This window comes from Carlito syrichta, unplaced genomic scaffold (assembly GCF_000164805.1).
Source record: "Carlito syrichta isolate Samal-C Ts95f unplaced genomic scaffold, Tarsius_syrichta-2.0.1 Scaffold301827, whole genome shotgun sequence".
Lineage (NCBI taxonomy): Eukaryota > Metazoa > Chordata > Mammalia > Primates > Tarsiidae > Carlito > Carlito syrichta.
Genome location: NW_007245923.1, coordinates 234,671 through 260,500, shown reverse-complemented (window position 1 = coordinate 260,500; position 25,830 = coordinate 234,671). Strand labels below are relative to the sequence as shown.

Sequence of the window (25,830 nt, the reverse complement as noted above, 5' to 3'; positions counted from 1 at the left end):
AAATTTTGTATGTCCCTAAAAAGGTTAAAGATGTAGTTAAAAACTTCTGTCTCAACATGTTTTTTTTTTTTTTGTAAAGACCTACGGTGTCAGGCAGGTGTATACAGGGGTCATGTGGGGCCACAGGGACAGCCATTTCCTCAAACTGATTAAAAAAAGGCTTTCCCAGCTGGGCCTGTGGATTTTTCCATTATGAAGCAGAAAAAAAGAGAAAAGTGAGCGTGAGAGAGAGAGAGAGAGAGAGAGAGAGAGAGAGAGAGAGAGACACAGAGACAGAGAGACAGAGAGAGAGAGAGAGAGAGAGAGGAAGAGAGTAGAGGGAGACAGGAACAGGAAAAGGGATTGCAGAACTCGATTCTCAAGTGTTCTGTTGCTATTAAGTGTTGTCATTAAGGTTCTCAAAGGCCCATGTCAGTTAAGGGTTTGGGTAGGGAAATAAAAAGCTGCTTGCATATTGAAAAAAAGGAACATCCCAAATGTGTTTACTGCAGAAAAGCTGTCTCCCGTGGGCAGCAATGGCAGTTCTGAAGATCCACTGAGGTACAGGAGGCTTGTGAATAGATTGTTAAAACTTCCTCTCTCCCCCCACCCCGCCGCGGAGCGTGCACACGTTACTGTTTGCACAGGTCTTGGGATCCACGGATCAGCAGGTTGAAGACTGGGGCAGCGGCAAGGCCCTCTCGTTCTTGCGGCCCCCGTTCATGTGCGCGTAAGGCTGTCTCTCATCGAAGCTGGCTCGGAGGACCAGCACGCCAGGGCCTGGGCCATTCTCGGCCTTGTGTCCTGAGTGTCTGTCGGGCAGTGGCAGGGAGGACGAGGAGGCCGAGGGGTCCAGGGGGACGCTCTCCATGTTCTCTGGCTCCAGGTCCAGCTCCTCCGGCTCGGGCGGCTTGTTCTCTTCACTGTAGTAGAAGGAGACCTCTCGAAAGCCGGGCTCCATCTCGTCTTTAATGCTGCTGATGATCTCTAGGAAGGAGGGTCTCATCTTGGGGTTGTACTGCCAGCACATGCGCATCAGCTCAAACCTGCAGCCAAGACAGACAGAGATGGGCCCACACTGGGAGCATGTGTGTGGCCAGGGAGCCTCGAGGGCCACTGGCTGTGATTTCCCATTACACACATATGGCAGGAGCACTGAAAACAGGCCTGCTACCCCTCTAAGGCTTTCTGCCTGGATGCCCAAGTAGCCTTCAGCTTTTCCTGTCTGACCTTCCACTGCTCCATTTACTTCACCCAGAACTCAGGAATCACCACAGTACAAATCTGAACTCTCCTTTCTGAGAAGGACACACAGAATCCATCATTACAGGTATTACTTACGGTGACATTGCTAAGAAATAAAAATAACTAGTTTTCTATCTGAGGCACCTCATGCAGGCACCAATGAAACATCGTCTCCAGAATGAGAATACCCTGGCTTCGCACTGATAAGGCTGATGAGTGAGCACAGCTTCCCCAACAGCAACCTGTCTCTGAGCCCCACCCTGTGCTGTTTTTAAGCCTTCTGCTGGTGCATGGCTGCTTCTGGCCATGGACCTAGGGAAGGAAGCCATGTGGGGCACAGGACTGCATGACAGAAGAGTTGTGTGTGCTGAGTTTTCCATCTCAGTTGTGCATCTGCTTGCTGTGTGCCCCACAAAAGCAGAGCTTGGCCTGTGATACAGGCAATGATGGACCAAGTGACAGGCTCAGGGATCTGAAGCCAGCTTCCAACAAGCCAGTGAGAGAGAGAGCCCGGGGCAAGAGTCTCCTCCACCAGCAAGGGACAGGCAGAGAACGGTGGTGTCCCTGCTACACCCCAGGCACAATAGCTGGGCCATGGTGTCACTTGGGCTGCAAACCTCTGTGAGGCCTTCAGTGTCACATGGGCTAGGGGAAGTCTTCCTGACCAAGGACTGGGACCCTAGGAGAGAAGACGTCCACACACAAGAAAGGAGGAACTCTACTGTTGGTGCAGTCAGTTGTCCTGACCCAGGATTGGCCTGGGGTTTGATAAGCTTCCAGATGCAGAGAGATTCAGCTAAGTAGACCTTTGGGGCAAAGAGAAAGGTGCAGGCTGGCCACAGAGCAGGGCTGGCCCTGGTTCTGAGGTGTGAGTGACCAGCGGCTATCTCTCATCTAAGCATGAAGCCAAAATGCCTTCCTTTCTACCTCTGTTCTCACTGGGAAATTCTATTCTTTGCTTTGTTTTAAAATTCTGGTTAAAAAAAAAAAATTCTGGCTAAAGAGATGCTTTTCAATAAAAATGGTCAAATGGAACTCCCCTATCTAGGAAGATCAAAGCACCCCAAATTGACATCTAGTCTTCTGTTATGCAGACCACTTGTCCAAAAGACCACCTGCTTACATGTGGCCCCAGGGAAAATTTCAAGGGGAGATCCCTGATATAACAGAATTCCTCTGGGCACGAAAGCTGCACTGCGAAGAGAAGGCTCCTGTGTTCACCCAGCCAGCCTCCTTAGGACGTCAGGTCAAGTCAGGTGGAGGGTATGCAACCCTGAGGGACAGTGGGCCTGGGTGAGAGGGAGTCCCTCCGGAATCCAATGTTCTAGAGGTCGAGGGTTCAGCAAATTACAGCAGGGCCAAGTCTAGCAGGCTGCCTGATTCTGCACATGGAGTTGTATTGGCAGAGAACCATGCCCCTTCGTCTGCATAGCATCTGTGGCTGCTTTTAAGCTACAACTGTCAGGTGAGTAGTTAGAACACAGACAGTGAGGCCTGCAAGCCTGAAGTATTTCACTGTGTGACCATTTACAAAAAAAGCTTCTGATCCCTGCTCTGCTGGGAAGGAATTGGACAAAATCTGAAGGTTGACTAGACTTTCTCCCTTCTCACTAACCCACTTGCACAGAGGTCACAGTAATTCCCGGATTTGACGCTAACGTGGCATTGCTGTCGTGGCAGTGCACACTAGGTGTCAGGCAGTGAGATTCATGTGTGTGAACGACTTTCGTCCTCGCAAGTCTGTGAAGTAGGTGCTACTGATTATATAACACATCCCATTTTACAGATGGGGAAACAGGAGCACCAAGAGAATAAGTCATTTGTCCAAGATCATATAACACATGGGGGTGGAGCTGGGATAAAGTTCTCTATAAAGCAGTATGGCTACACTTTGATCACCGATGACCTTGGAAAAATAATTTTCTCTTAACCTAAACAAGAGTAACTGTTGTCCTGCCAGGAGACCCTCCCTGCCTGTTCACTGTACAGGCACAGATGTTGTGGGGTTGGTCTGCACTGATCGATTGACAGTCAGTTTGTTGTGTCCTCTCCTCCGGTCAGGTGGCAAGCAAGCCTGTCTTCCCATGCTCCAGCACTTCCTAAGAGCAAAGATAGGGGGAAAAACTAACGTGGGCCATAAGTACATGAAATGCATCTCGACGGCAGGGCTGCAATTCCTCTCTGACCGACTGACTTACCCTGAATAGAAGCTTAGCCAGGGCCAAGAACATGAGATGTACCTGGCTCTGTGCCCCATGGCTGGGGGCTGAGGAGGTGCCACCGGCAGGGCAGTAATACGGTGACATCAGCACAAACAAGCCATGTGACGCCTCTTTTAAACCATTCCAGAGTCACAGCCCTTCCAGTGCTGCCCATAAAAGGAAGTCTTTTTTACTCTGTGGGATTCAAGACCTTGTTTACACTGTTTCCACAAGAAAACTCTCCAGGAGACTCTAGAAGGATTTATGAGCTGATAAAAAGCACATTTTTTTTTTTTGCCACGGGTCAGCTCTGGTGAGTCCGGAGCTGCCCTTTACTGAATGCTCCCCCCTACTGGGGGCACACACCCAGCCCTTCCCCTGGGATAGAGGCAGGACTCAAATGGAACTTCTACCCTGCTGGGAGGCAGCTTCCTGGGAGCTACTTGTGCCTCCAGGAACCTGGGTGACTGTCAGGAGGCTGGGTGTGGGTGACGATGGTCAGAGTGTAAGCACATGGAGGTGTCTCTGTATTCCCACCCTATGCTCAACCCCAACATCCTGAACTGGACAGGCTGTGACCTGTGTGGGATGTCCACAAGCCCAGGTGCACCCAAGCTCCCACCATGTCTGCTGCTGCCCCTGTGATGACTGTCATGACAGAGAGACCCGATTCCTGGAGGACCTGCAAGGCTAAGTGTGCCCTACTCCTGGCAGCCCTAAATAGCAGAGGTGTCTCAAGAACTGCCTCTCAGCCAGGAGTGGCCATAGCAGAGCCTGGCTTTTGCGCCATGGGGCTCATCGCCAGATAACTGGGCAGCAGTGACCCTTCCTGCCTGCCTGGATCCTACCCAAATGCTCGATTCCCGCAAAACCAGCACAGGGTTCCCAGCAATGGGAAAAACTCTGAAAACTGCAAAAACAATCAGATTCCACTGACTTTGTTTCAGATTCATCTATGAGCTGTTGACTCTCCAGGCTAAAGAGTTCAGATTCCTTCCTGAATCCTGCACACTGAAGAATTCTCTGGCAACAGCCTCGACACATGAGGTTGTAAAATGTTAGCAGCAGAACAAATGTTTCTGTGCCTGAGATTTTATGGCTGAGTTCACACCTCTGCCCTGGCCCTTCTCCTGCAGCACCAGAGCCAGGTCTTTACGTCACCACGCTTCACACACCCTAGGACCACGCCTGGCTCATCTCTGTGACTCCAGCAGTTAGCAGGCACCTGGAGAGGCTCAACGTTTGTGGTGTAAGTACCAAGATCTGAGTGCAAGAGGGGGTGGAGCAGGGGCTTCATCATCAATTTAAAATATGGACTCGGTGGGAACCACAACCTAAATCTGATTTTATGATACATGCTAAATTAATTCAAACTGAGTCATGGCGTTGAAACTCACAGCCCTGAAAACCCTGTGGCTTGGACGATGGAGTCCTTCCTCTTAAACCAGAACACTCTGCAATACTAAGGGATGGGGATGTGGCTACTTATTTTTTCTTTTTTTGAGTTGGAGTCCTACTCTGTCACCCAGGCTGGAGTATAGTGGCACACTCACGGCCACCCCAGCGTAGACCTGCTGGGTCCTAGCAATCTTTCCGCCTCAGTCTTCCATGTAGTTGGAACTACAGGCACACACTACCATGCCTGGCTAATTTTTTGATTTATTGTAGAGATGAGGTCTCACCATGTTGCCCAGGCTGGTCTCGAACCCGTGGGCTCAGGCAATCCTCTCGCCTCGGCCTCCCAAAGTGCTGGGATTACAGGCTTGAGTCACCGCACCTGGCTGTCTACTTTCTAATGCCCAGCTGAAGGCCACCAGCAGCCACCACAAACCCTGTCTCCCACTGTCACCAAACAGTGCCTTTTCAAACCTCAGAATCGCACAACTCAAGCACTTTCCCTCCCACCTGGGACTCGATAGAGGTTTCAGGCAACTCCTAAGGGCTCTGTGACTTTCCTCTCCTAGGGGACAGAGTTCATTCTTTCACTTCTTTTAACAGAAGAAATGCTCTCTCAGAACCTTCTTCCTCGTGTAAGCTCTTCAGTAAATTCAGGACAACACAGACACTCCCTGTGAAACCAACTTGCTTCCTTTCATTTTTCTCTTTTCTTAGAAGGGAGAAAGATTTGCCAAGGTGGCTCTGTATGGCAAAGCAGAAAAACCTCCTGAATTAAGCATTCAATGTCCAAGAGTAACCTCTCTGTGCTAATTTCCTTGTCACTCTATGCTGGGAACAGGAAGTACACTGCTTTTCCCATGGCAGGTGGGCTGCCTCTCAGGCATCTTAAATTAATATTAGAACTCCAGTCATCTGGAGGTGGATCAGCTTGAAGAGGCCCACATGTTTCTCACAGACAAACGATTACCCGAGTCAGAGAAAGCACAAAAACAATACCTCTCTCCCCCACAGCCCAAACCACAGGAACAACACTCACACATGCTTTCATGAGCTGCTCTGAAGCTTGCTGAAACACCACTGACTCTAGGATCAGCCTCGATCCTGTCACCATATACCTTTATGCAAATTCAGTGGGCATCGGTCTTCAAACATTACTTATATTTTGACTCTAAAAGAAGATTTTCTTATGCTGGTAAGAACAAAGCAGCTGCACTGTTCAAGGTAGATAGCAGACAGATGTCTGTGAGGGCTACTGGGAGTATAGGGGTGGTAGCCCCAAGACCCCTGATGGTCCTCTCCCTCCTGGTACCTAGGGTCCCATGTGATTGCCTTCCACAGCACGTGACTTAGAAGATACTGTGGAAACCTCAGGGTGTGACTTCTGAGTTTGGGTCAGAAAGGATGTCACAGCTTCTACTCTGGTCCTGGATCATTTCCTCCACGCAGGGCAGACAAACTATGCACCTGTGGGCAAAAGCTGGCCTGCTGCCTGATGCTGGGACATCTATGAGCTAAGAATGGCTTTCACATTTGTAAACGGTTGAAAAAAACTCAAAGTAAGAATATTTTGTGACAACATGAGATTATGTGCAATTCAAATTTCAGTCCCCAAAAATAAAGTTTTATTGGAGTACAGCCACACTTGTTTATCTGATACCTATGGCTGCTTTTGCTTTACAGCAGTGGAGTGGAATAGTTGCAGTTGAGACTGCACTAGCCCACAGAGCCAAAAATATTTACTAGCTGGCCTTTTAGAGAAAGTTTGCCAAGCTCTGCTTTAGGGGAAGCCAGCTGCATGTCCTGGGGACACAGGAACAGAGCAACGGGGAGGCCCACTTACAAACAGAGGTGTCATGTGGGGCACAGCCATACATGCGCACCCAATGCCTTGGGAGCGGACTCACTCGGCCTAGGCAAGCCCTCAGATGACCGCAGCCCAGGCTGACAGCTAGACCGCAACCTTATGTGAGATTCTGAGCCAGAGCCAGTCAGCCAGGTTGCTCCAGGACTCCTCGCCTTCAGAAACCTCTGCAAAATAAAAATGCTTATTTTTTTCAACTATTAGGTTTTAGGTAACTTGGTATACTACAATAAGACACTAAAACAGGTAGGGAGAGGGAGAATTTCTATGCAGGGCAAGAAAACATACCAAAAAGCCTTTCCAGTTTCTTCCAACTTTGGATTGTGGAGCTCTGAAGGGACCATCCTGGGAAATCTCTTTGACGAGGGAGCCAGGAAACCAAGTGCCCCTCCGTGCACATGTGCTGCCTTCTGAGAAGCAGAGCCTCCCCTACTGGCCCAGGACTATGCCCAGGCCCAAGACAGTGGCTGACTTCCTAGTGCTCGCCCTGCCAAGACGGGACAATGGGAACCCCTACCTAAGCCATTGCAAAGATGACGCTTTCACTGGCATCCTTCCTGCAGTTGCCTTTCTTAAGTCTAGCAAGGTGTCCATGAGGCAGGACATGCTTCAGCTGAAGAAACGCTCAAGGTGGCAGCTAGTGAGCAGTATGCCCTGTGAATATACTCTGAAGCAGGGGGTGCTGCACTGAGTCTTCCCCACCCCCATGGCTTTCAGGGGCCCACCATCTCTACATGGGGCTTAGGGATTCAGTCTTGGGAGTGACACTCAAAGTGTTTTGAAATAAAAACAAAACTTTGGTTGTTTGATAAGGACAATGGCTTTTGAGACGATGGAATTCTAAGATGACCCCCAAGATTCCTGCCCCTGGTGTAAATGCCCTATAAAATTCCCTCATTTGAGCATGGGTGGGAATTGTGTATGTGATAAGATATTTCACTCCCTTAATTAGGCTTCTAATCAGGTGACTTTGAATTACTCAAAAAGGAGAGATTATCCTGGTGGATCCAACTTAAATTAGGTAAAAATCAGCAAAAGCAATAGAGATTCTCTCGTGGGCTTTGAAGGGATAAGCTGCTCTGTTGTGAGAGGGGCTGTGGAAGGGGCATATAACCAGGACTGCAAGTGGTCCTGGCCTCCAGGAGTGGAAAACGGGCCCCAGTCAACAGCTGTCAAGATTTTGGGACCTCAGTCCTGCAACTGCAAAATCCTGCCAATGGCCTGAAGGAGGCTGGAAGATGGCTCTGAGCCTTACATGAAACCGCAGCCCTGCTAACACCTTGATTTCAGCCTCCTGGGACTCTGAGCAGAGGAACTGGCACACCTGTGCCTGGATTTCTTGCCCACAGACACCATAAGAAGCCGAACGAACAAAGTTTTCATGATTGCTGGGGTCCCCTTCCCTCGTGTCTGCTTGACATACATCTCATATTTGTAAATCTCCACACCACTGCTGGGCCCAGTCTAAGTCTGTGCTTGCTCGAGGCAGGGAGGATGGGTAGGTGGGCAGACCTGGGTATCTTTCATGTAGACATAAAGACAGACCACCAATTTCTCAGGATCCTTCCCCAAAGTGAAACTGAACTTGTCCCAAGAAAGCATTTCTGGAAATCTGAACTGATCTTAAGATACTAGGAGGAACCTACCTTCATGTTCACCTGTTGGGATCCAGAAGACTCTCTGAACCCTGCCTTAATGTATATGTCAAAAACAAAGCCACTGCTCCCAACCTCTACCTGTTGTGTACTTGACGACCAGACCAGAACACCTTCACATCCTCCTCAGGCTCACTCCAGGAAGGACACTGAGGCCTCCCTTATCAGCAGCTCCAGCGTCCACTAAGCCACAAAACAGCCCCGTCAGTGGATAGCAGAGCAAGTCCTCCATCAGAAAGGGGGGTTTCTCCAGGGAGTGCTGAGCAGGGAGGCTTGTGAGCCACCAGGAGTAGTTTCTCGTTATCCAACAAAGCTCAGGGAATAAAAGCTGCGAGGTGCTCTTTCAAAAGGAGTGGGGCGAGGAGACAATTCTACCAGTACCCACAGCTCGGTGTGCCTAGGCCTCTGTCTGCAGCATGTCAGCTCAACCACGCTCTGGGTCCATGCTGGTCATGGGGCTGAAGCTCTAGAGAGCATGTTACCTAGATGATTTACAACTCTTAGAAAAACTTGACAGAGAAGAAATGTTGGGTGAGGATTGGGAGGCACCAATGTGGTGGCAGAGTGCTATACACTGAATAAAGTTACCCTGCTTGGTGCATGAAGGATTCCTGACCACTGAGTTCTGTGCATGCCCACTAATGCAGTCCTCTCAGGCCTGCCAGATGTGGGGGAAAGGTTCTCAAATCTGCCTTCAGAGTAATAAGTGTTAAGTTGCTGTTTTTTCTTTTCCTTTTTGTTTTTGTTTGTTTTTTGAGTTGGAGTCTCACTCTGTCGCCCAGACTGGAACGCAGTGGCCGCTCCCAGCCACTGCAGCCTTGACCTGCTGGGTTCCGGCAATCCTTCCGCCTCAGCCTTCCAAGTAGCTGGAACTATAGGCGCGCACTACCACGCCCGGTTAATTTTTGATTTATTGTAGAGATGAGGTCTCGCCAAGTTGCCCAGGCGGGTCTCGAACCCGCGGGCTCAGGCAATCCACTCACCTCAGCCTCCCCAAGGCACGGGATTACAGGCTGAGCCACCGAGCCCGGCTTCTTTTTTGTTTTAAGAGAGGGTAAGTAAGGACTGCTTTGGTCAAACATCTCACAGAGATGCTGGCCTGAGAAACCACAGAACAAACTGCAAATCAGAAGCAAAGGACTAAGGAATATGGGGTAGGATTAAGGTACCTGCACATAGGCACAGGTCTACCACACTCAGTTCCTTCTGAGAGGACAACCCTCCCCTACACGGCCCCAGCCATGACAGTACCCTCAGGACCAGACTTACTCATCTCATGTGCCCCAGGAAAACAAGTATTAGGGAAAAGAAATCAGAAAAGCACCGCGGGGGCCCAGGAAATACGTACAGCATGTCAGGGCAGTTGTCTGGCTTGTCTAGAAGGCCGCCCTCCATGACGAAGCGGAGGACTTGCTCATTGGACAAACCCTGGTATGGCTGCTCAGCCAGCGTGGCGATCTCCCAGAGGACGACCCCAAAGGACCTATGGGGAGAAAGAAATATGAAGAGCTGGGAAAGGGGTAGGCAGGTCCACACCACCCCCTCCTTTCCAGCATGTCTCTAGCCTCTGCATTGAAAAACAGTCCTCGCTATGGTGACAGCGCCTGTCAGACAGCAAGCCAGGCCCTCCTTTGTTTGACCGTCCTCCTTTGCTGCCACTAATGTTCCCTGTAAATTCACTCCTGGTGACAGAGATGAAAAGGCTGACACTGAGGGAATTTCCAGCATCCCTTGTATGGGTAGCAAGGTCCCCGATCTTTGCGTTGAACCCAGAGTACACAGAGGTCAGCACCCAGTCCCAACCATTTGCCAGGCAGGGGTCTTCCAAACTTGCTTTAACCCAAGTATAATAAAATACAGAACCCCAGGCCCCAGCCTGGATGTTGATTTAGTAGCGTCAAATGAGAACTGGGACAATCTTAAAAAGCTCCTTAGGTGATTTTTATGGTCAGACAGTTTTGGAAATCTGGCCACCCAGAAGACTCTGAAAACAGACTGAGGCCTAGGCCCCCACAGACACTCTGATTTGACTGGTCTGGGGACTTGGGTTCTAGGTTTAAAAGCTCTACAGGATATTGAGTTCTAGTTGGGCTGAGGAAAGGAGAACCCCTGCCCCCATAGAGCTGGAGAGCTGCTGGCCTGGAAGGCTCCATCTCATAGGTGTGGGGCTGGGGTGGGCTACAATGGCCATTGGGGGTGTCATGGACAAAAAAAAAATCCTTAAGCACTGAGACTGGATGAGGAATTTACTCTGCAGTAAGCAATGCTGCCATGCAGGCCATTTTGCCTGTCACTTGGAAGATCAAACTACTGGAAAACAAATTAAAACAGATACTATACATACACAGAAATTTCAGATAGATGATGTTTAAAAAGACAATGCTGTAATCTGCAAAATAAACGTGCCTTTCCAGGGCAAATCCCATCACTCACAATTTCTTCCTGGCCTATTTGCATTTACACTTGGTTCACTGCAGTTGAACAAAACAGGCTGCTCATCAGCAAGCAGCCCGAGGGGCTTCCAACTGGACCCGTCACAGGCTGGGGTGCTGGCCAAGCCTCACCAAAAAACCTGGGCCCAGGCATTTCCCACTGAGAGCTCTTGGGATCCTGGCCTTAAGCCCAAGCTGGGTTCCGGTGTTTAGGTTTAGTCTGTGGCTTTAGCTACTTTCCCTGAACAAAAGGTTTCTGTACAAATTGATACTGAAAGCAGACGTGAGACAGAAACAGAATCTTAGCAATCAGAGGACTGACCAATCTAAGGTCTTTTTAACTATAAGTGACCAAGAGAGATGGCAGTCTTCACGTTGTACAAGACCAGGAGAGCCACAGACATGAGACCAAAGCATGGGCTTTGACAGGTCTGGGCCCAGGGGCTTAAGCAGGATTCCTGTCAGCTCTAGTGGAGAAGCTCCGCCTTCCAAAACCTGCCCAGTCACATCAGTAGCATGCCTTGGAGGCTACAGGGCCAACCTTCTCATCTAAAGTGTGGCACAGTACAAGAAATCATGAGCATTCTGCTCTTGCTGACTGCAGGCTGGTTTGACACAGGGCCTGACGATGTGGATCCTCTCCCAGGCCTGCTTCCTCTCTTGCCCCCACACCATCCCTGGCTGTGTCACCAGCTTTCAAGCAGCCAACTCTCACTGCACGGCTCCCACCATGGCTGTTGAGGTTCCAATTGCTAGATTACGAGTTCCTGGTTACCAGTTCTGCGATTCTGGCACATCTCAAACAGAACTTGTCGCATGGCCTGTCCCAGCCTTCCTGCAACTGGTGTCCATTCCAACTGAGCCATCTGCCAACAGTCACTCTTGCCCTTGGGCTCCTTGGAGTTCCGCTGTAACTTGCCAGGCTCAGATCTGACCAAGGTTCACAAGGTTCAGTCCCTCCTTCTGTCCCCCAGCACTCCCCAGGTGTGCATGGTCCTTGCCTGACCTACAGCACCTTTCTTGACTCCAGTGTCTCACCCAGTGCAGTCATATACTCTAGCTAAATAGAACATCTTAAAACACAGTTCTAGGCCACATTCCTGCTCAGAAACCTTAACAGTCATTGTAGAATTAGTCCTAAATCCCTAACACAATATCCGAGTCCTTGTTAGATCTCTCTGCAGGCAAATTCCTGCAAGAAAGCCCTGCCATCTGCACCTGCAGCAGGTGCTTCTCCCCTCCATGTCTGGCTGGTGTTCTCACTGCCAGGAGTCCCCTTCCCACTGCCCCACTGATGACAACCCATACTTAGGGTGCCCTCATGACTTCTTCTCTTCTGTAAAGGCTTCTGTGGCCCCAACTGTCAGTGTTGCTTCCTCTTCTCCACAAGATTTCATCACGCGAGGACAAAGACAGGGTTCACTTATCACGCCTGCATCTTCTGCACAATGAGATCCTCACCATCACACACACGAAGCACATAGGAGGTAGCAGACCCAGCTCTCTATAAATGCTTGTCGAATTGAACTGGAAAAGTTATCCTCTGATCAACTCTAGTCTGAGACCAGCATCACCTGTCATTGAGGGTCACTTAGTGCTGGAGTCTGTGGTTGTCTTTCAAAGTTCAACATAACAACTGGGTCCCATCACTTTTCTGTTCCAAGGTGTAGAGGTTTAGCTATCTTTACCCAACACCTGGTTGCCACAGAGGCCATTTAAACCTCTATCCAGGTGCCACAGGGACAGCAGGGAGCAGAGACATTGCTAGACAGACCTCACCTTGCAGATGCAGCAATCATAGACCAAGGCCACTCAGAGGCACTTAGAAACATGCAACATCTATTTTTATTTGATTAGAGAGATAGGGTCTCGCTCTGTCACCAGGCTAGAGTGCAGTGGTGTGATCACAGCTCACTGCAGCCTCCAACTCCTAGGCTCAAGAGATCCTCCTACCTCAACCTCCCAAAGTGCTGAGATTGCAGTTGTGAGCCATCATGCCTGGCCCTTTGTTTTTCAAAGTGAGTATACTATATGATGCTGAATAGTAATGCCTTCACATAAAACCGAGTTTTATGTTTTGTGGACACATTTAATATTTAAACATTAGATAAATTCTGTGTATAGTCTTTTCAAATTATGAGGTTGTTTTCCCCAGGGACAGACCCCTTTGGTGTGAGTTACTCTGCAATGCCAGTGCTGGCTGAAGTCAGCATTCAATACCTACGCTTCCCCACACCAGGAGGGGGATCCTGGTAATGTCCTTCTCACCAGCAAATTAAAATCTACAAAGGACTTATGTTCCCTGCTGGTAGTAATTAGCCACTAAAGAAGCACATAACCCTGTATATTTGTGGTCATTTGGAAAGCTTCCCAGTAAGTCAAGAAATGAAGACTGCCTATAGGGAGACCCAGATGCTCAGGAAGGGAGCATACATTTAAGCTGTGGGTTGCCACTCCCCAGTCCTCTGCCTGCTTCCCCCATGCCTAGAGGGCACCCTTGTGTCTTCTAACCCAAACAAGCCATTTGCAAGGAACACGGCACTGCGAGGGAGCTGCAGGAAGACCAGTCACAGCATATGAAGGCCTGGGAGTGAAGTCTCGGGAGACAGTAGGAAACCTGGAGACTTACGATTAGAGAACAGAGATACTTCCCTGATGACACCAAGGCATGCCTTATCGAGAACAGAGCAGGGTATTCAATTGTGCTACAGAGAGAAAGTCCAACAAGGAGTCGCAGGGGGGCTGGCACAAGCATATCGCAAGATAGACTTGCTAAGAACGAGGGTGCCTGAAGCACCAACCTGGCTTGTCATTGTGAGGGCGCGAACATGCATGCGACCTCTGGAAATGCTTTAGCAGAAGCTCAACCATCAGTGTCAAAGACTCTCTGCGCGGGATTTGGGGACTGGGCCTGACCTCAGAAGTACCTTCCAAGCCTAAGATTCTGGTGTCCCCTTTACAAAGTCAAGTATAATTCTTTGTATTTCTTTCTGGGTTCTAGCCATTTAGGAATGATTGTTTTGTGCTACTGAATATAATCCAAAATGATTTCCATTCTTTTGAGAGGGATCGCTTCAGTTTAGCACCTGGGCAGCTGAGGAACCTCCACATACTCCAGCTTCCAGGCCTTCCCCACCTGTGTTATCCTCAAAGGCTGTGTTAAAAAACAAACAAACAAAAAATAGGCTGGGCATGGTGGCTCATGCCTGTAACCCCAGCACCTTGGGAGGTTGAGGCAGGAGGATTGCTGAAGACTAGGAGTTTGACACCAGTCTGGACAACTAGCAAAACCCTGCTAATACAAAAACAAAAACAAAAAAACCTGAAAACAAAAAACAAACAAAAACCTAAAGCACTGTCACTGCCTGGACATTTAATGGAATGAATACCAAATGCCTATTCTTCCTTGATGGTTCATAATGGCTATGTAGAGAAATGAGAAGAAAGTAGCACTGACCACCCCCTATGTCCCTTTGTTGTTGCTTGTAGCAATAGCTACTAACCAGAATTTGGGTAAAAAATTTGCCTGTGAGATACTGACAACTATAGCTTTATCTTCCTATCTTGCCTCTTTTCTTCCTGACTCTTGTAGTATTCTATTTTATTATATTATATGCTGACCTCAAAGCTTTTGGAGGCATGCAGCCTAGAATAAATAGACGCATGCATGTATCCAGGCTTGCCCTTATCTGTAAAAATTGTGAAGAGCACTTTGATTTGACAGTAAAGAATTAACCATCTTGGACAAGCTGATTGCAAAACAGATCTCATACTTGAGCTCAAGAAGCAATCATGCCTTGCCAGGTCATATTCAGATACTATTTTCAATTTGCACCTGTCTTCAAAATAAGATCCAAGGCTCTTGAACTATGAAAGGTTTAGGAGGTTAAAAAAAAATGATGTCAGTCACTACTGAAATAGTTCCTCTATGCGGTCATCCCGATGGTTGGAGTAAACAACTACCATTCCTGTAACACAACAGCAACGGGATCCCCTGAGAGGAAAGCCAAGACACTAGCTGACATTCTAGAAGGTAGATGTGCCAGGGCCTTAGCCTGCCAAGAAACTCTGTTGTATTTCAGAACCTGACTGCCTCTCTCCACAACGTTGCCTAGGAATTGCAATAAACAATACCACTGGGAAGCCTCTACGCCCCTCAGCTGATGAGCTAGCTTCTAGCACAAGACACTGGTGTTATTAAGAGAGACATTTTGCTTCCCATAACCATCTCTGGGTCAACAACAATGGATGCCCATTGAAAGAGGACGGACAGCAGATGGGACCAACAGGAAGATATAATCAAGACCTTTGGGCCTAAGTAAAGCTTTGGGCCTAAATAAAGCACTATCTGCAATCTGAAGGTTAGCTTAGGTGAGATGAACACACACAGAGTATCTATATATTAAGAAAGGAAAAAAAAGAGAAGGGAGGCAGGGGAGAAGCAGAGAAAGGTGATGGTGTCCTAAGTCCTGGGAGCATAATTGACACCTGCTGAAGATAACGCTACACAGTAAGATGCCTAAGAAAAGATGGTCCCCCAAATTCTTCAGAGTCCCACAAGTGCCCTTCTGCCCATAGTTAGCCCACTAACCACAGGAACACCTCAAAGTGAAGGAGTACGACCCATGCAACACTGACCTAAAGCTGGACATAGATGACAATGAACAGAAAACAGGAGAGAAACAAAGCCCTGGAGCCTGAGCTGGGAGGAAGAGGCATGGGGTTCAGGCTAGCACTGCAGTAAAAGGCTCTCATACCAGACGTCTGAGTGAGTGGTGAAGACTCCATCCTTGAGGGACTCTGGAGACATCCAGCGCACAGGCAGCAACCCTTTCCCTCCTTTCCGGTAATAGTCTGTCTCGTAGATATCTCGTGTCATACCAAAATCTGCAAGGCGAAGACAGGGCACAGGGTTACATGCTGGGGCAGGCATTGCTGATGCCACAGCAGAGGGCCCCACCCTCCCTGTGCACTCATGGTGAGACACAGATATTCCACTTGAAGGAGGCTATGAATACGAGGGTCTGTTTTATATAGTAGAATCAGTAAGGGATGATTAGTCGCATGACAAGCAAATACCAAAAACCCCTGCTTTTAATACATTTAATCTGATTTCTTTAAGAAGCCAATTCCCTTACTGCATTTAAAATGAGAAGCAGCTTACAAATTATCAGGTCCATGATTTATCAGAAAATATGTAGCACTGTGTAGACCAAGGGCCATTTATACATGTTTTAAAACTCGATCAAATAAACAAGAGAGTATAGACTCTTATTTACTTGGAGTACTGCCCCAAACCAGAAGAAAGTAAATAATTCCACTGCTTAATAAGGGGGGAAATATTCAGAGTAACAATTCACAATGACAAAAGTACACAGTAAGATGCCTAAGAGATGCTATTTACTAGCCTCTGAAGCTATTACCCAATACTGTTTTTCAACATAATACTCCCACTCATTTTTGAAAATTTCTTCCATTTTCCATGTCTCTAGAAGATGTCACGTAATTATGTTTGATGGCAGGCTTGCTTTATAATCCTAAATTATTGTTTCTTTGTCAGATTTTGATTTTCCACTCAATCATTCAACCTTTTCTTACATGGATTCTTCCGTTCTCCTTCCCAGGAGAAAGGACTGCTCTACTTTGTAAAATGTTCATTCATGTCTCTAACTCATGCCACAAAGAGGTAAGGCTACAAAGCAAACACAAAGAACAAAGTTCCTCGAGCTTTAACCAACATAATTTATTTGAGATATGTTAAGGGCCATCAAAATGCCTCCGGTAAAATTACTTGTTATATTTTTAATCCATGAGACCAGGCACTGGGAAAACATTGTGAACTCTTGTGAAGAAATAAAAATGAAGTGTGAAAGTCTTATTTGTGAATTGATCCACTGACATGCAAATGAGAGGATTTGCCTTTACTTACATACAATGGAAAAGAAGAAATCCCCCCAAAACACAAACTATCTCTTCCTAAGCACATAAAAAACTTTAAATTCAAGAAAGAGAAACCACAATTACAAAGAATGTATCACCATAAATATGCCACATGGCTCAACAGCAAGTACAGTCCTTGTTGATTTGGATTTAAAATGGCAAGTGGCACAAAAAAAAGTCTCTCCCACTGTGATGGAAAGTGGGAAGAAAGTGAGTTCCCACCATGTGCCAGGAAGGGAGTGGGAAGGAGGATGCCAACAGGAGCTAACATTTAGGGGGTCTGCCCTATAGCAGGCATGTGCTTGGTTCTTTCCTGCACCAAGCTCTTCCTACAGTATCCTGGGGTCTGTTATGTCACCAACATCATTTCAGAGGTGAAGAAATTGAGGCTCACAGATGTAAGGCAACTGCCCTCAGTCTCTTGTCCATTAGTGACAGGACTGGGACTTAAGCTCAGGCCTATTTGGCTACCCAGTCTCCGCACTCCTCCTGCACTGGGGAAGGGATCGGCATTTCCTTGGGGACAATCTGAATCCCCACTGGAGAAGTGAGGGGAATGGGGAAGGATGGGGAGCCCAGGCAGAGGTGAGGACAGCTCTTCCCTGGGAGCCCTGGGGCTGAATGGTCTCTTGGGATTTCTCTGCCTCCTTGAGGGCTGAACAGATGAACTGGACTTCAAGGGACACCAAAAGTGAGGATGCCTCAAAAGGCCCAAACTAGAGACACACCAGTGATCCTGAATGAGGAACTCTAATGCCTGAGGGATGTTTGCTCTGTGATATGCTACCATTTTAATACCTCTTGCTCCTACTAAGGCTCAATGAAGACACTCACCCCTACTTTGGAAACCATTCTATAAGGGATCTTCATTTTTCCCTAAAGAGCCAAAACATTTCATGCAAAAATCATTGCTAAAGGACAAAATGCAGTTTAAAGGAAGTTGAAGATTCCAGGATCAAGAATTAGACACAAAAGGTCAATTTAAAATAGTTTTCTCTGGAACTAAAAGTTGATCTTCCATTCGATCCAGCAATCCCCCTACTAGGTATCTACCTAAAGGAATAGTCGTTACACCAAAAAGACACCTGCACTCAGATGTTTATCACAGCACAATTCACAACTGCAAAGATGTGGAATCAACTTGTTAACACCCATCAACTGAACAGTGTGTAATGAAAATGTGATATACGCCCCCCCCATGGAATACTATTCATCCATAAAAAGAATGAAAAAATATCTTTGGCAGCAACTTGGAAGGAACTGGAGACCATCATTCTAAGTGAACGAACACAGGAACAGAAAACCAAACACCACATGTTCTCACTGATATGCGGGAGCTAAACTAAGGATCTGCAAATGCATACAGAATGGTATACTGGACACTGGAGACTCAGAAGGGGGACGTTAGGAAGGAGTGGAAGAATGAAGGATCACCAATTGAGCATAATGTGCACAGGTGGGAGTGGTGGGTACACGTAAAGCCCAGACTTCTTTGCTACTATACAATGCATCAGTGTAACCAAAAACTATTTGTACCCTCTAAAGCTACTGAAATAAAAAGAAGAAAAAGTTTTCTTTAGATGGTGAGTCTTCTTGCAGTTTCTTAAGATAAGCATTTGGTATTTTTCTGCACTACTATCATATCATAGTGGGAAGATGAGGATCGTGGGGAAAGCAGGTAAGGTTCCTTGAGCAACCTTGATATTTACATGTGTTTTTAATAGGCAGATTAAAAGACAAAGGAAAAACACAGACCTAAAAGCTGAAATGAGTTTCTAACCAGTGCCCAGAAATTCAATCCAGCCCCTTTTGGATGGTGGCAACAAGGGGTCTAACCAATAGGTGACCAGCTAAGATCAGTGTTGTATGTGTAAGAGAGTGATCAAGAGCTGGGAGGTGGACCAGCCCCAGGTGTAAACCCAGTGAGTGGAGATTGTCTCTCACCTGAGGGATTCCCGTGCCTGCTTTTGAACTGCTCCTGCTCTGTGCAGGGGCTTCACAATTTGGGCATCTCACCTCTTAGAAAACAATGTGGACCCTTGGAATTGGGAGGCCATGGTCCTTATAAGTGAGGAAATTGGAGGGATGATGGGCAGTTTGGATGGTGACTTTTATTCTCAAGTAAGAATCACCTTCCTGTAACCAATGCTGAGAAGTGTTCTACTAAGAAATGCCTCAAACCCCGAGAAAGCTGACTTCAGGGACCATGGCTGCTACCTGGACCACTGTGTCCATGTACTATCAGGATTATACACAGTCAGCCCAGCCAAGTGTAAGATTGACTATTGATTGGAGACAATCACATGATTCCCAAGACCAAGTCCTTGCACTCAAGGGACGCATTAGAAAACCTCCAAGGTCCTCAAAACACCTGAATTTAGTTCTTGCTCAGATCTGGAAAGCTAAGGACGCACCTCCAATTTTGACAGTGAAATCTTCGGCCACCATGCAGTTCCGGGCAGCAAGGTCTCTGTGGACGAACTTGTTGGCATTGAGGTATGCCATGCCATCTGCAATCTCTCCAGCCATCTGGATCATCTTGCTTAGGCTTGGAGGTGCTAGGACTGGATTATTCTATTGGAAATTAAAAAAAAACATTTTCATATGAAAACTTAGCAATTTTTTCCACCCCCAGTTCTTGCAGGGTTTGCAAATCCAATTTTGTTTGGTCTGAGCTCCACAGGTCATTCTGCTAAGAAATCAGGATGAGTTCAGAAGTAACCTGTTATTATGGAGAACATGGCATCTGCTTGGTGGTAAAGACATGTGCCTGCCCCCTGGCCACAGCACACAGAGCTGCCGAGGGAAACACTGATTAGCACTCCTCGGGACTACTATTTTCTGTTTTGGGTGGGGCAAACATTATTTAAAGCAAAACAAGCAATTTTGGGTATTAAGGATGCTCAGTTGATCAAATTCCTATTAGTTTATGTGTTCCTTTTACTTCTATAATCCAAGTACAAGTGAAAGGAAGGAGAACACATTACAAAGACTATGTGTAAATAAGCAGATTATTTCCCAAGTGGACACTGGATGTTTTAATTTCCATATATAAGCACTGTTATAAATTATTTAATCTTTTTCTTTCCCTTCAACTTTCTTCTAAAGTACAAAAATACCAGGGTTAATCTTTCACCTCACAATGTGACTTGCTTGGGTTATTATTTTCTGTGGACACCGAGGAACACAAATCCTTGACAACTGAAGTCCAGCAGAAGCTTATCTTGTAGGGGACCAACATAAAACAGTGACAAGTAACATGGATAAGCATCTCTTCTCTGCAGAAGAGGGCAACATATTGGCTTTGGACTTGAAAATAATTACCCCTAAATATTAATAAATTTATTTAAAACATATGTCCAAGTCACCCCATCCTAAAAAAAAAAAGTGCAAAGTCCATCAATAGCCTACTAGTTTCAATGCTAACTTTTTATCTTTTCTGTGTACTAGTGCAGACACTTTACTTTGGTTTACCTGGCCACAAAACATCTCATACAACACTGCAAAGTCATTTCGCTCCAGCAGGTCCCACATACCAGCCCCCTTACTCAAACCTTGTGGGCCAAGGGATGAGCATGCTTGGGTTTTGGGATCATACTGTGTGGGTTCCTGCCTGGGCTCTTCCACATGGGTTTCACTACTGGGAGGATGACCTGAGGGTGCCCAATGGTACCTGGCCCATGATCAGTGCTCAGTGGATGTTGGCTCTTCCCAGCAAGGTGCTGTTTTACATAGAAAGTCAGTACCTAGACACAGTATAACAACTCCTTAGTACTTCTGGGTTGGTTCTGCACTCAACAATACACACATCTGAATTCTGAAGAGGCTATCATGGCTGTCTCTGGTGACTTAAAACATGTATCACTCAGTTATCTGGGGCAGCAACATGATGTTGCTGGGGGTAAGCCCAAATCACCACTTTTCAGAGCTTGAAATATATGTGGTACACTAGGAAATGTGCAGGTGAAAGGTAAGTATATGTACGCCATCCTTAAGTCTGGAGTATGAAGTGTAGGTGCTTTCTAAGAAGTTGTAACTCATAATTAACATGAAAAACAGAACCAACAAAAGGAGCTCCATCTTAAGCACTGATAGAGAGAGGGCAGATATTTTGTCAGTTCATGGTGTTATGCTGCCATTCTTTTATTTATCTTAGCAGAAATCTTGAATTTGGTTAGAGTGATTTAATACAAGAACATATAGGCACCTACACTTAGTGAGGGAAATAAGCCCTCTTAACTTGGGGGACAAGCAGAATCTAATGAAACTGAAGAAGCATACACATTTTTATCCTCAATATAAGCTAGAAAGAAAAAATGTAAACCTGACAAATCTAAAGGTGAATTTTAATTCTGCAAAGGACTTCCGTAATCATCTTGTCCAACCTTATTTTACACCTGTGAAAACTGAGGTCCAGCAACCTGCCACGGCTACCTGAGAACTTTGGAATTCAAATGTTTGTGTCACTGCATGCAGGGAGCCAACCCAGAAGTATTAGAGAGCTGATATATTGCTTCTAGATACTGGCTTTCTGTGGAAACTGGCACCTCACTGGGAAGAGCCAACATGCACTGAGCACTGATCAGTGGCAGAGCCAGAACTAAGACCATACATCCTAAATTTTTATTCTGTGCCTGAATTTGGGGCTGAAGTGAGTGAAACCTATACTTTTCAAACGTCTCCTAAATGACACTAGCATGAAATATTCTGTCACATCTCCAGTCACCTATTTGATCAAGTTTTTTCTCCTTCATGCGGGTTTGTGTATTAAGCGAGGCAGGAAGAGGCATGCCACCCAGAGGCACTGGAGACCAATGTTGGGAAGAGCAGAGGGCTCCACCCACCAGGAACCTCCATCCACACTTGACCTTGTGGCTCTCACAGAACCCTAAGTACCATGTGCTGTCAATAAATGAAATCATATGTGAACAGGTACTTAGAACTAAAATTAAGGAACGGCCGCTTGGGAGATGATCAAGGTGCAGATTAAAAGAAGAAGAAAAGCCCAAATAGAAAATGACAATGGAAATTCAAAAGGGAAATTACTGCTTCTAAGGAATACAAGCAGATGCACTGATGACCACGTGAGTCGCAAAGTCAGGGTCAAAGTGAGGACTTCAGGCCCACAGAGGCAGTCAAATGAAAAGGCAGTTGTTACTGGTATTCACTCTCAGCATTTATCTGAGTTGATTCTTAGAACTGATTACTTACAAGTCATGCCTGCATATGCTAAAAAGTTGGTTCATGGGTTAATACTACTGAAGGGGAGATGCCAGAGTGATTAGTAAAAAAACTGCACAGGACTTGGGCAGGTTAGGAAAGGAAACCTTGTAACACAATATGAAGTTCTGAGGAGCCTGAGCTGGGATGTGCAGCTGAGGTGATGATCATGCAAAAACACAAGCAAGATCCTGGCTCAGGAGCAAGGCTGGAATGTGGATGCAGAGTTGAGTAAACCAGCTCCCGGGTCTCAAAGGCACAGGTGCTGACAGAGCAAGGGAGTGGGTATGTGTAGGAAGGGGCTTGTGAATGAGTGGACATCTTGGGCATGGAGCTGGCTGAGAAATCACCTCAGCTACTACTCGGTTGCAAGGGCAAGAATTCAGTCAATCTAACACAGAATTTTGTTTAGAGACAGGGTCTTCCTCTGTTGCCCAGGCTGGAGTGCAGTGTCACAATCATAGCTCACCGCAGCCTTGAACTCCTGGGTTCAAGTGATCCTCTCACCCCAGCCTTCCAAGGAGCTGGAACTACAGGTGTGTGCACTGTGATGCCTGGCTATTTTACAGAAAAAAAATTATGTAGAGACTATCTCATTATGTTGCCCAGGCTAGCCTTGAACTCTTGGTCTCAAGTGAACCTTCTGCCTTGGCCTCTCAAAGCACTGGGATTACAGGTGTGAGCTACCATGCCTGGCCCGTAAAACTGAACGTTAACACACATTTATTAACAGAATGCCTGCCACTAACATGGCCCTGAGCTGCATGCTGGGCTTCAGATGAAAAGCTAAACAATGGGCTGGAGAGGGGACACACTCCAACAACACAATACAACACACATGCAAGCCAGGAGACGAGTGGAGTGCGATGAGGAGTTAGCAAAGGAGACTCCTGGCAAGTTAGCAAAGGAGTTACTCCAGGCAAGAGCGGGGCAGGCATGCTTTGGGTTTGGGGAGGGCGTGGCACCAAAGTGGCTGGGCAGGTGGACATGAGGTGTTAGGGAGGGAGCTGGGGCAGAGGAAATGCAGCAACAAAGGCACAATGGTGTTGATGTGGAAAGAGCTGAGGAATGGCAAGCTCTTCTCACAAAGATCGAAGTCTGCCTCAAGTTAGGGAACTCCTTTATGTAAAGAACCTACAACCAACCACGCATGCAGCAAGCAATACTAACGGCCGAAAAGTAAACTGACTGAAAGACACTGTTTTCCTGCAGGGAGCTTCTAGAGGAAAGAGAGCAGGCAAGGCAATGTGCAAGTGGGAGAAAATCAAAACTGACCTCCACTTCTGGCCTCAGAGACCTGAGATAACTTTTGAGATCGCCCCGTGTCATCAGTTCCATAATGACCAGCGTTGGCTGGCCCTGGGACACCACGCCCAGCAACCGCACCTGGGAGGAATCAAAAAGAGAAGACTCAGAGGGTCAGGGTGGCCCTTGCTGCTGCCCATGTCGCCTGTAACTGTCTGTGTGGGGTCCAGTGGCCAGGGCTCCATCTGAATCTTCCTGAGCACAGGGGTCTGAAGGTGACAGTGAGGCAATGGGGTAACTACCTAGGAGACAGAGGATGAGATGCCAAATTCACAGCTGTGACCACAAATATGCTGGGGATGGGGGGTTGTGTGACACTCTCCTTGCATCAGATTTTGGCTTTTCAGGGACTCTCTCTTACCACATGGTGACAATTGAACTCCTTCATCACAGAAGCCTCGTTGAGAAACTCAATCCTTTCACGCATGCTCGCGGCCTCGTTCACTGTTTTAATGGCCACTCTGGTTTCGGGTTCATCTTTAACCACACCCTTGGCAACTCCTTCGTAGACCATCCCAAAGGACCCCTGCCCAAGCTCTCGGTTCATGGTGATCTTCTCTCGAGCTACCTCCCATTCATCAGGAACATACACTAGAGAAGAAGAAACCCGAGCTGAAATAGGCATGGAAAGGAGCCCTTGGACAGAACAGGCTTTGGGGGACTCTGAACCAGAGAATGCAAGATGCCACTTCTTAAGAGCCATAAAAGAAAATTCCAGGAGACAATGGCATGGCTTGCTCTAAACTTTTTCCACATGCTATGAACATGAGTAAGACAACTGGATGGTCAAGCAAGTGGTATTTCAAATTCTTGAGGACTTCAAGATAATCCCAGGATACTAACAGCATACAAGAACCAGAAAGAAGCAAAAAAGTCTAGGATAGGAAAAAAAAAACCAAACACACAAAAAGAATGTGGTTTATTTTTTTCACCACTTAAAAAAAACACAACACATTATGTGAAAAAAGCAGATTAACCATAGGAGATAGAGAAACTAAAGGACATGGTCAAGCAGGATTCTAGGTTTGGATTTTACCCATCTTCAAAAATCAGAAAAAGAGGTGAGTTGTAGGGAGAGGAAAGAGTTTTTCTTCTGGATCAGGGAATAGGTCAGAGTTGTGGGCAAGGGGTAATAACGTTGCATGTGAAGTCTGACTTCTTGGGTGAATCCAAAAGAAGGGTCAGGGTCCTTAATACAGATGCTAGGCCTGACCCATCTAACACAGCAGCTAGTCCCTACATGTGGCACCAAGCACTTTATATGACTCGTCCAGTTTGAGATGTGCTGTAATTATAAAATTACACACACTAGATTTCAAAGACTAGTAAAAAATTTTAAAAAGTAACCTTTATACTGATTATATGTTATGAATGATAATATTTTGGATATACTGGGTTAAAGAAAACACTTTACTAAAATGTATTTGGCCTGTTCCTTTTCACTTTTTAAAAATATGGCTGCTAGATAATCTGAGGTCACATATGTGAACTGCATTATTGGCAGGACTTCTGTCTTTAGACAAAGTGTTTCCTGGCCTTGCCTTTGACCACTGGGCCTCTAATGACGTGCAGGAGCAACCGAGCTCTGGGACCAAGGGAGACCTGGCGGTGCCCAGAGTGCAGGGGACAGCTGATGAGCAGACAGGGCTCAAGGGCTTTGGCCTGGGCTCTATGAACTCAGTCACCTCCGCCTTGGGGTAAAGAGCTGGGAAAGGCACACGGCAAATACTGAGCCTGAATATGATTTCTTCTCCAGCTTCTGTTTCTGGTTAGATTCAGTCTGGTTTGAGAAAATAAATAAGCAAATAATTCTAGGTAGAAAGGAAGGAGAAACAAAAAGCAGTAAGCAAAAAACAAAAAAAGGGGGGGCAGAAAAAAGAAAAAAACAAAAACAAAAACAAATACAGACTCCATCTCACAACTCCAATGGGTAGAGTAAAAATTAAAATAAGATCAAGCTATTCCATAAGATCATAAGAAACTTCAACTAGAACCAAATTCTTCCAATGTTGTGTGCCAACTTCCTTGCCTGAAGGGGATGCACCAACAGGCCCCACTAAACACTGGTAGGAAAGATGTGGTCCTGGCTCAGAAATGAAGAAGGACCAGGAGCCTGGGATTAAGCCTGACTGACTTGTTTTCATGCTTTCACTGCTAGCCGTGGCTGGATGTGAAAGAAGCATTTGACTGACAACTAATAGTATTCCAACACCCCCATGTCCCAGGTTTTGACCTTTAAATCACATCTCAAAGGAAAGATGTTTATTTTTATGTTTTTGAGTCACAGTCTCACTCTGTCGCCTAGGCTGGAGTGCAGTGGCATGATCACAATGATCAAAGCTCACAACAGCCTCGACCTCCTTGACTCAGGTGATTCTGTCACCTCAGCAAACTGAGTAGCTGGGACTACAGGTGTGTGCCACCACACTGGGTTAATTTTTTTTTAAATAGAGATGAGAGCCGGGCTTGGTGGCTCGGCCTGTAATCCTGCACCTTTGGGAGGCTGAGGTGAGTGGATTGCCTGAGCCCGCGGGTTCAAGACCCGCCTGGGCAACTTGGCGAGATCTCATCTTTACAATAAAATCAAAATGAGC

General features: G+C 46.8%; 1 protein-coding gene across 1 annotated transcript in view; it reads right to left on the bottom strand.

The window, feature by feature from the left end:
- Window positions 1-274: 274 nt before the first annotated feature.
- IGF1R (insulin like growth factor 1 receptor) overlaps window positions 275-25,830 on the bottom strand; it is a 255,643-nt gene continuing 230,087 nt past the window's right edge. Inside the window, exons 15-20 of the mRNA XM_008055345.2 lie at window positions 23,598-23,827; window positions 23,207-23,317; window positions 19,126-19,285; window positions 15,529-15,658; window positions 9,688-9,822; window positions 275-1,025 (exon numbers count right to left, since the gene is read on the bottom strand). Of these exons, the coding sequence (XP_008053536.2) occupies window positions 644-1,025; window positions 9,688-9,822; window positions 15,529-15,658; window positions 19,126-19,285; window positions 23,207-23,317; window positions 23,598-23,827 (1,148 nt within the window). The 3' untranslated portion in view covers window positions 275-643. The remainder of the gene's footprint in view (window positions 1,026-9,687; window positions 9,823-15,528; window positions 15,659-19,125; window positions 19,286-23,206; window positions 23,318-23,597; window positions 23,828-25,830) is intronic.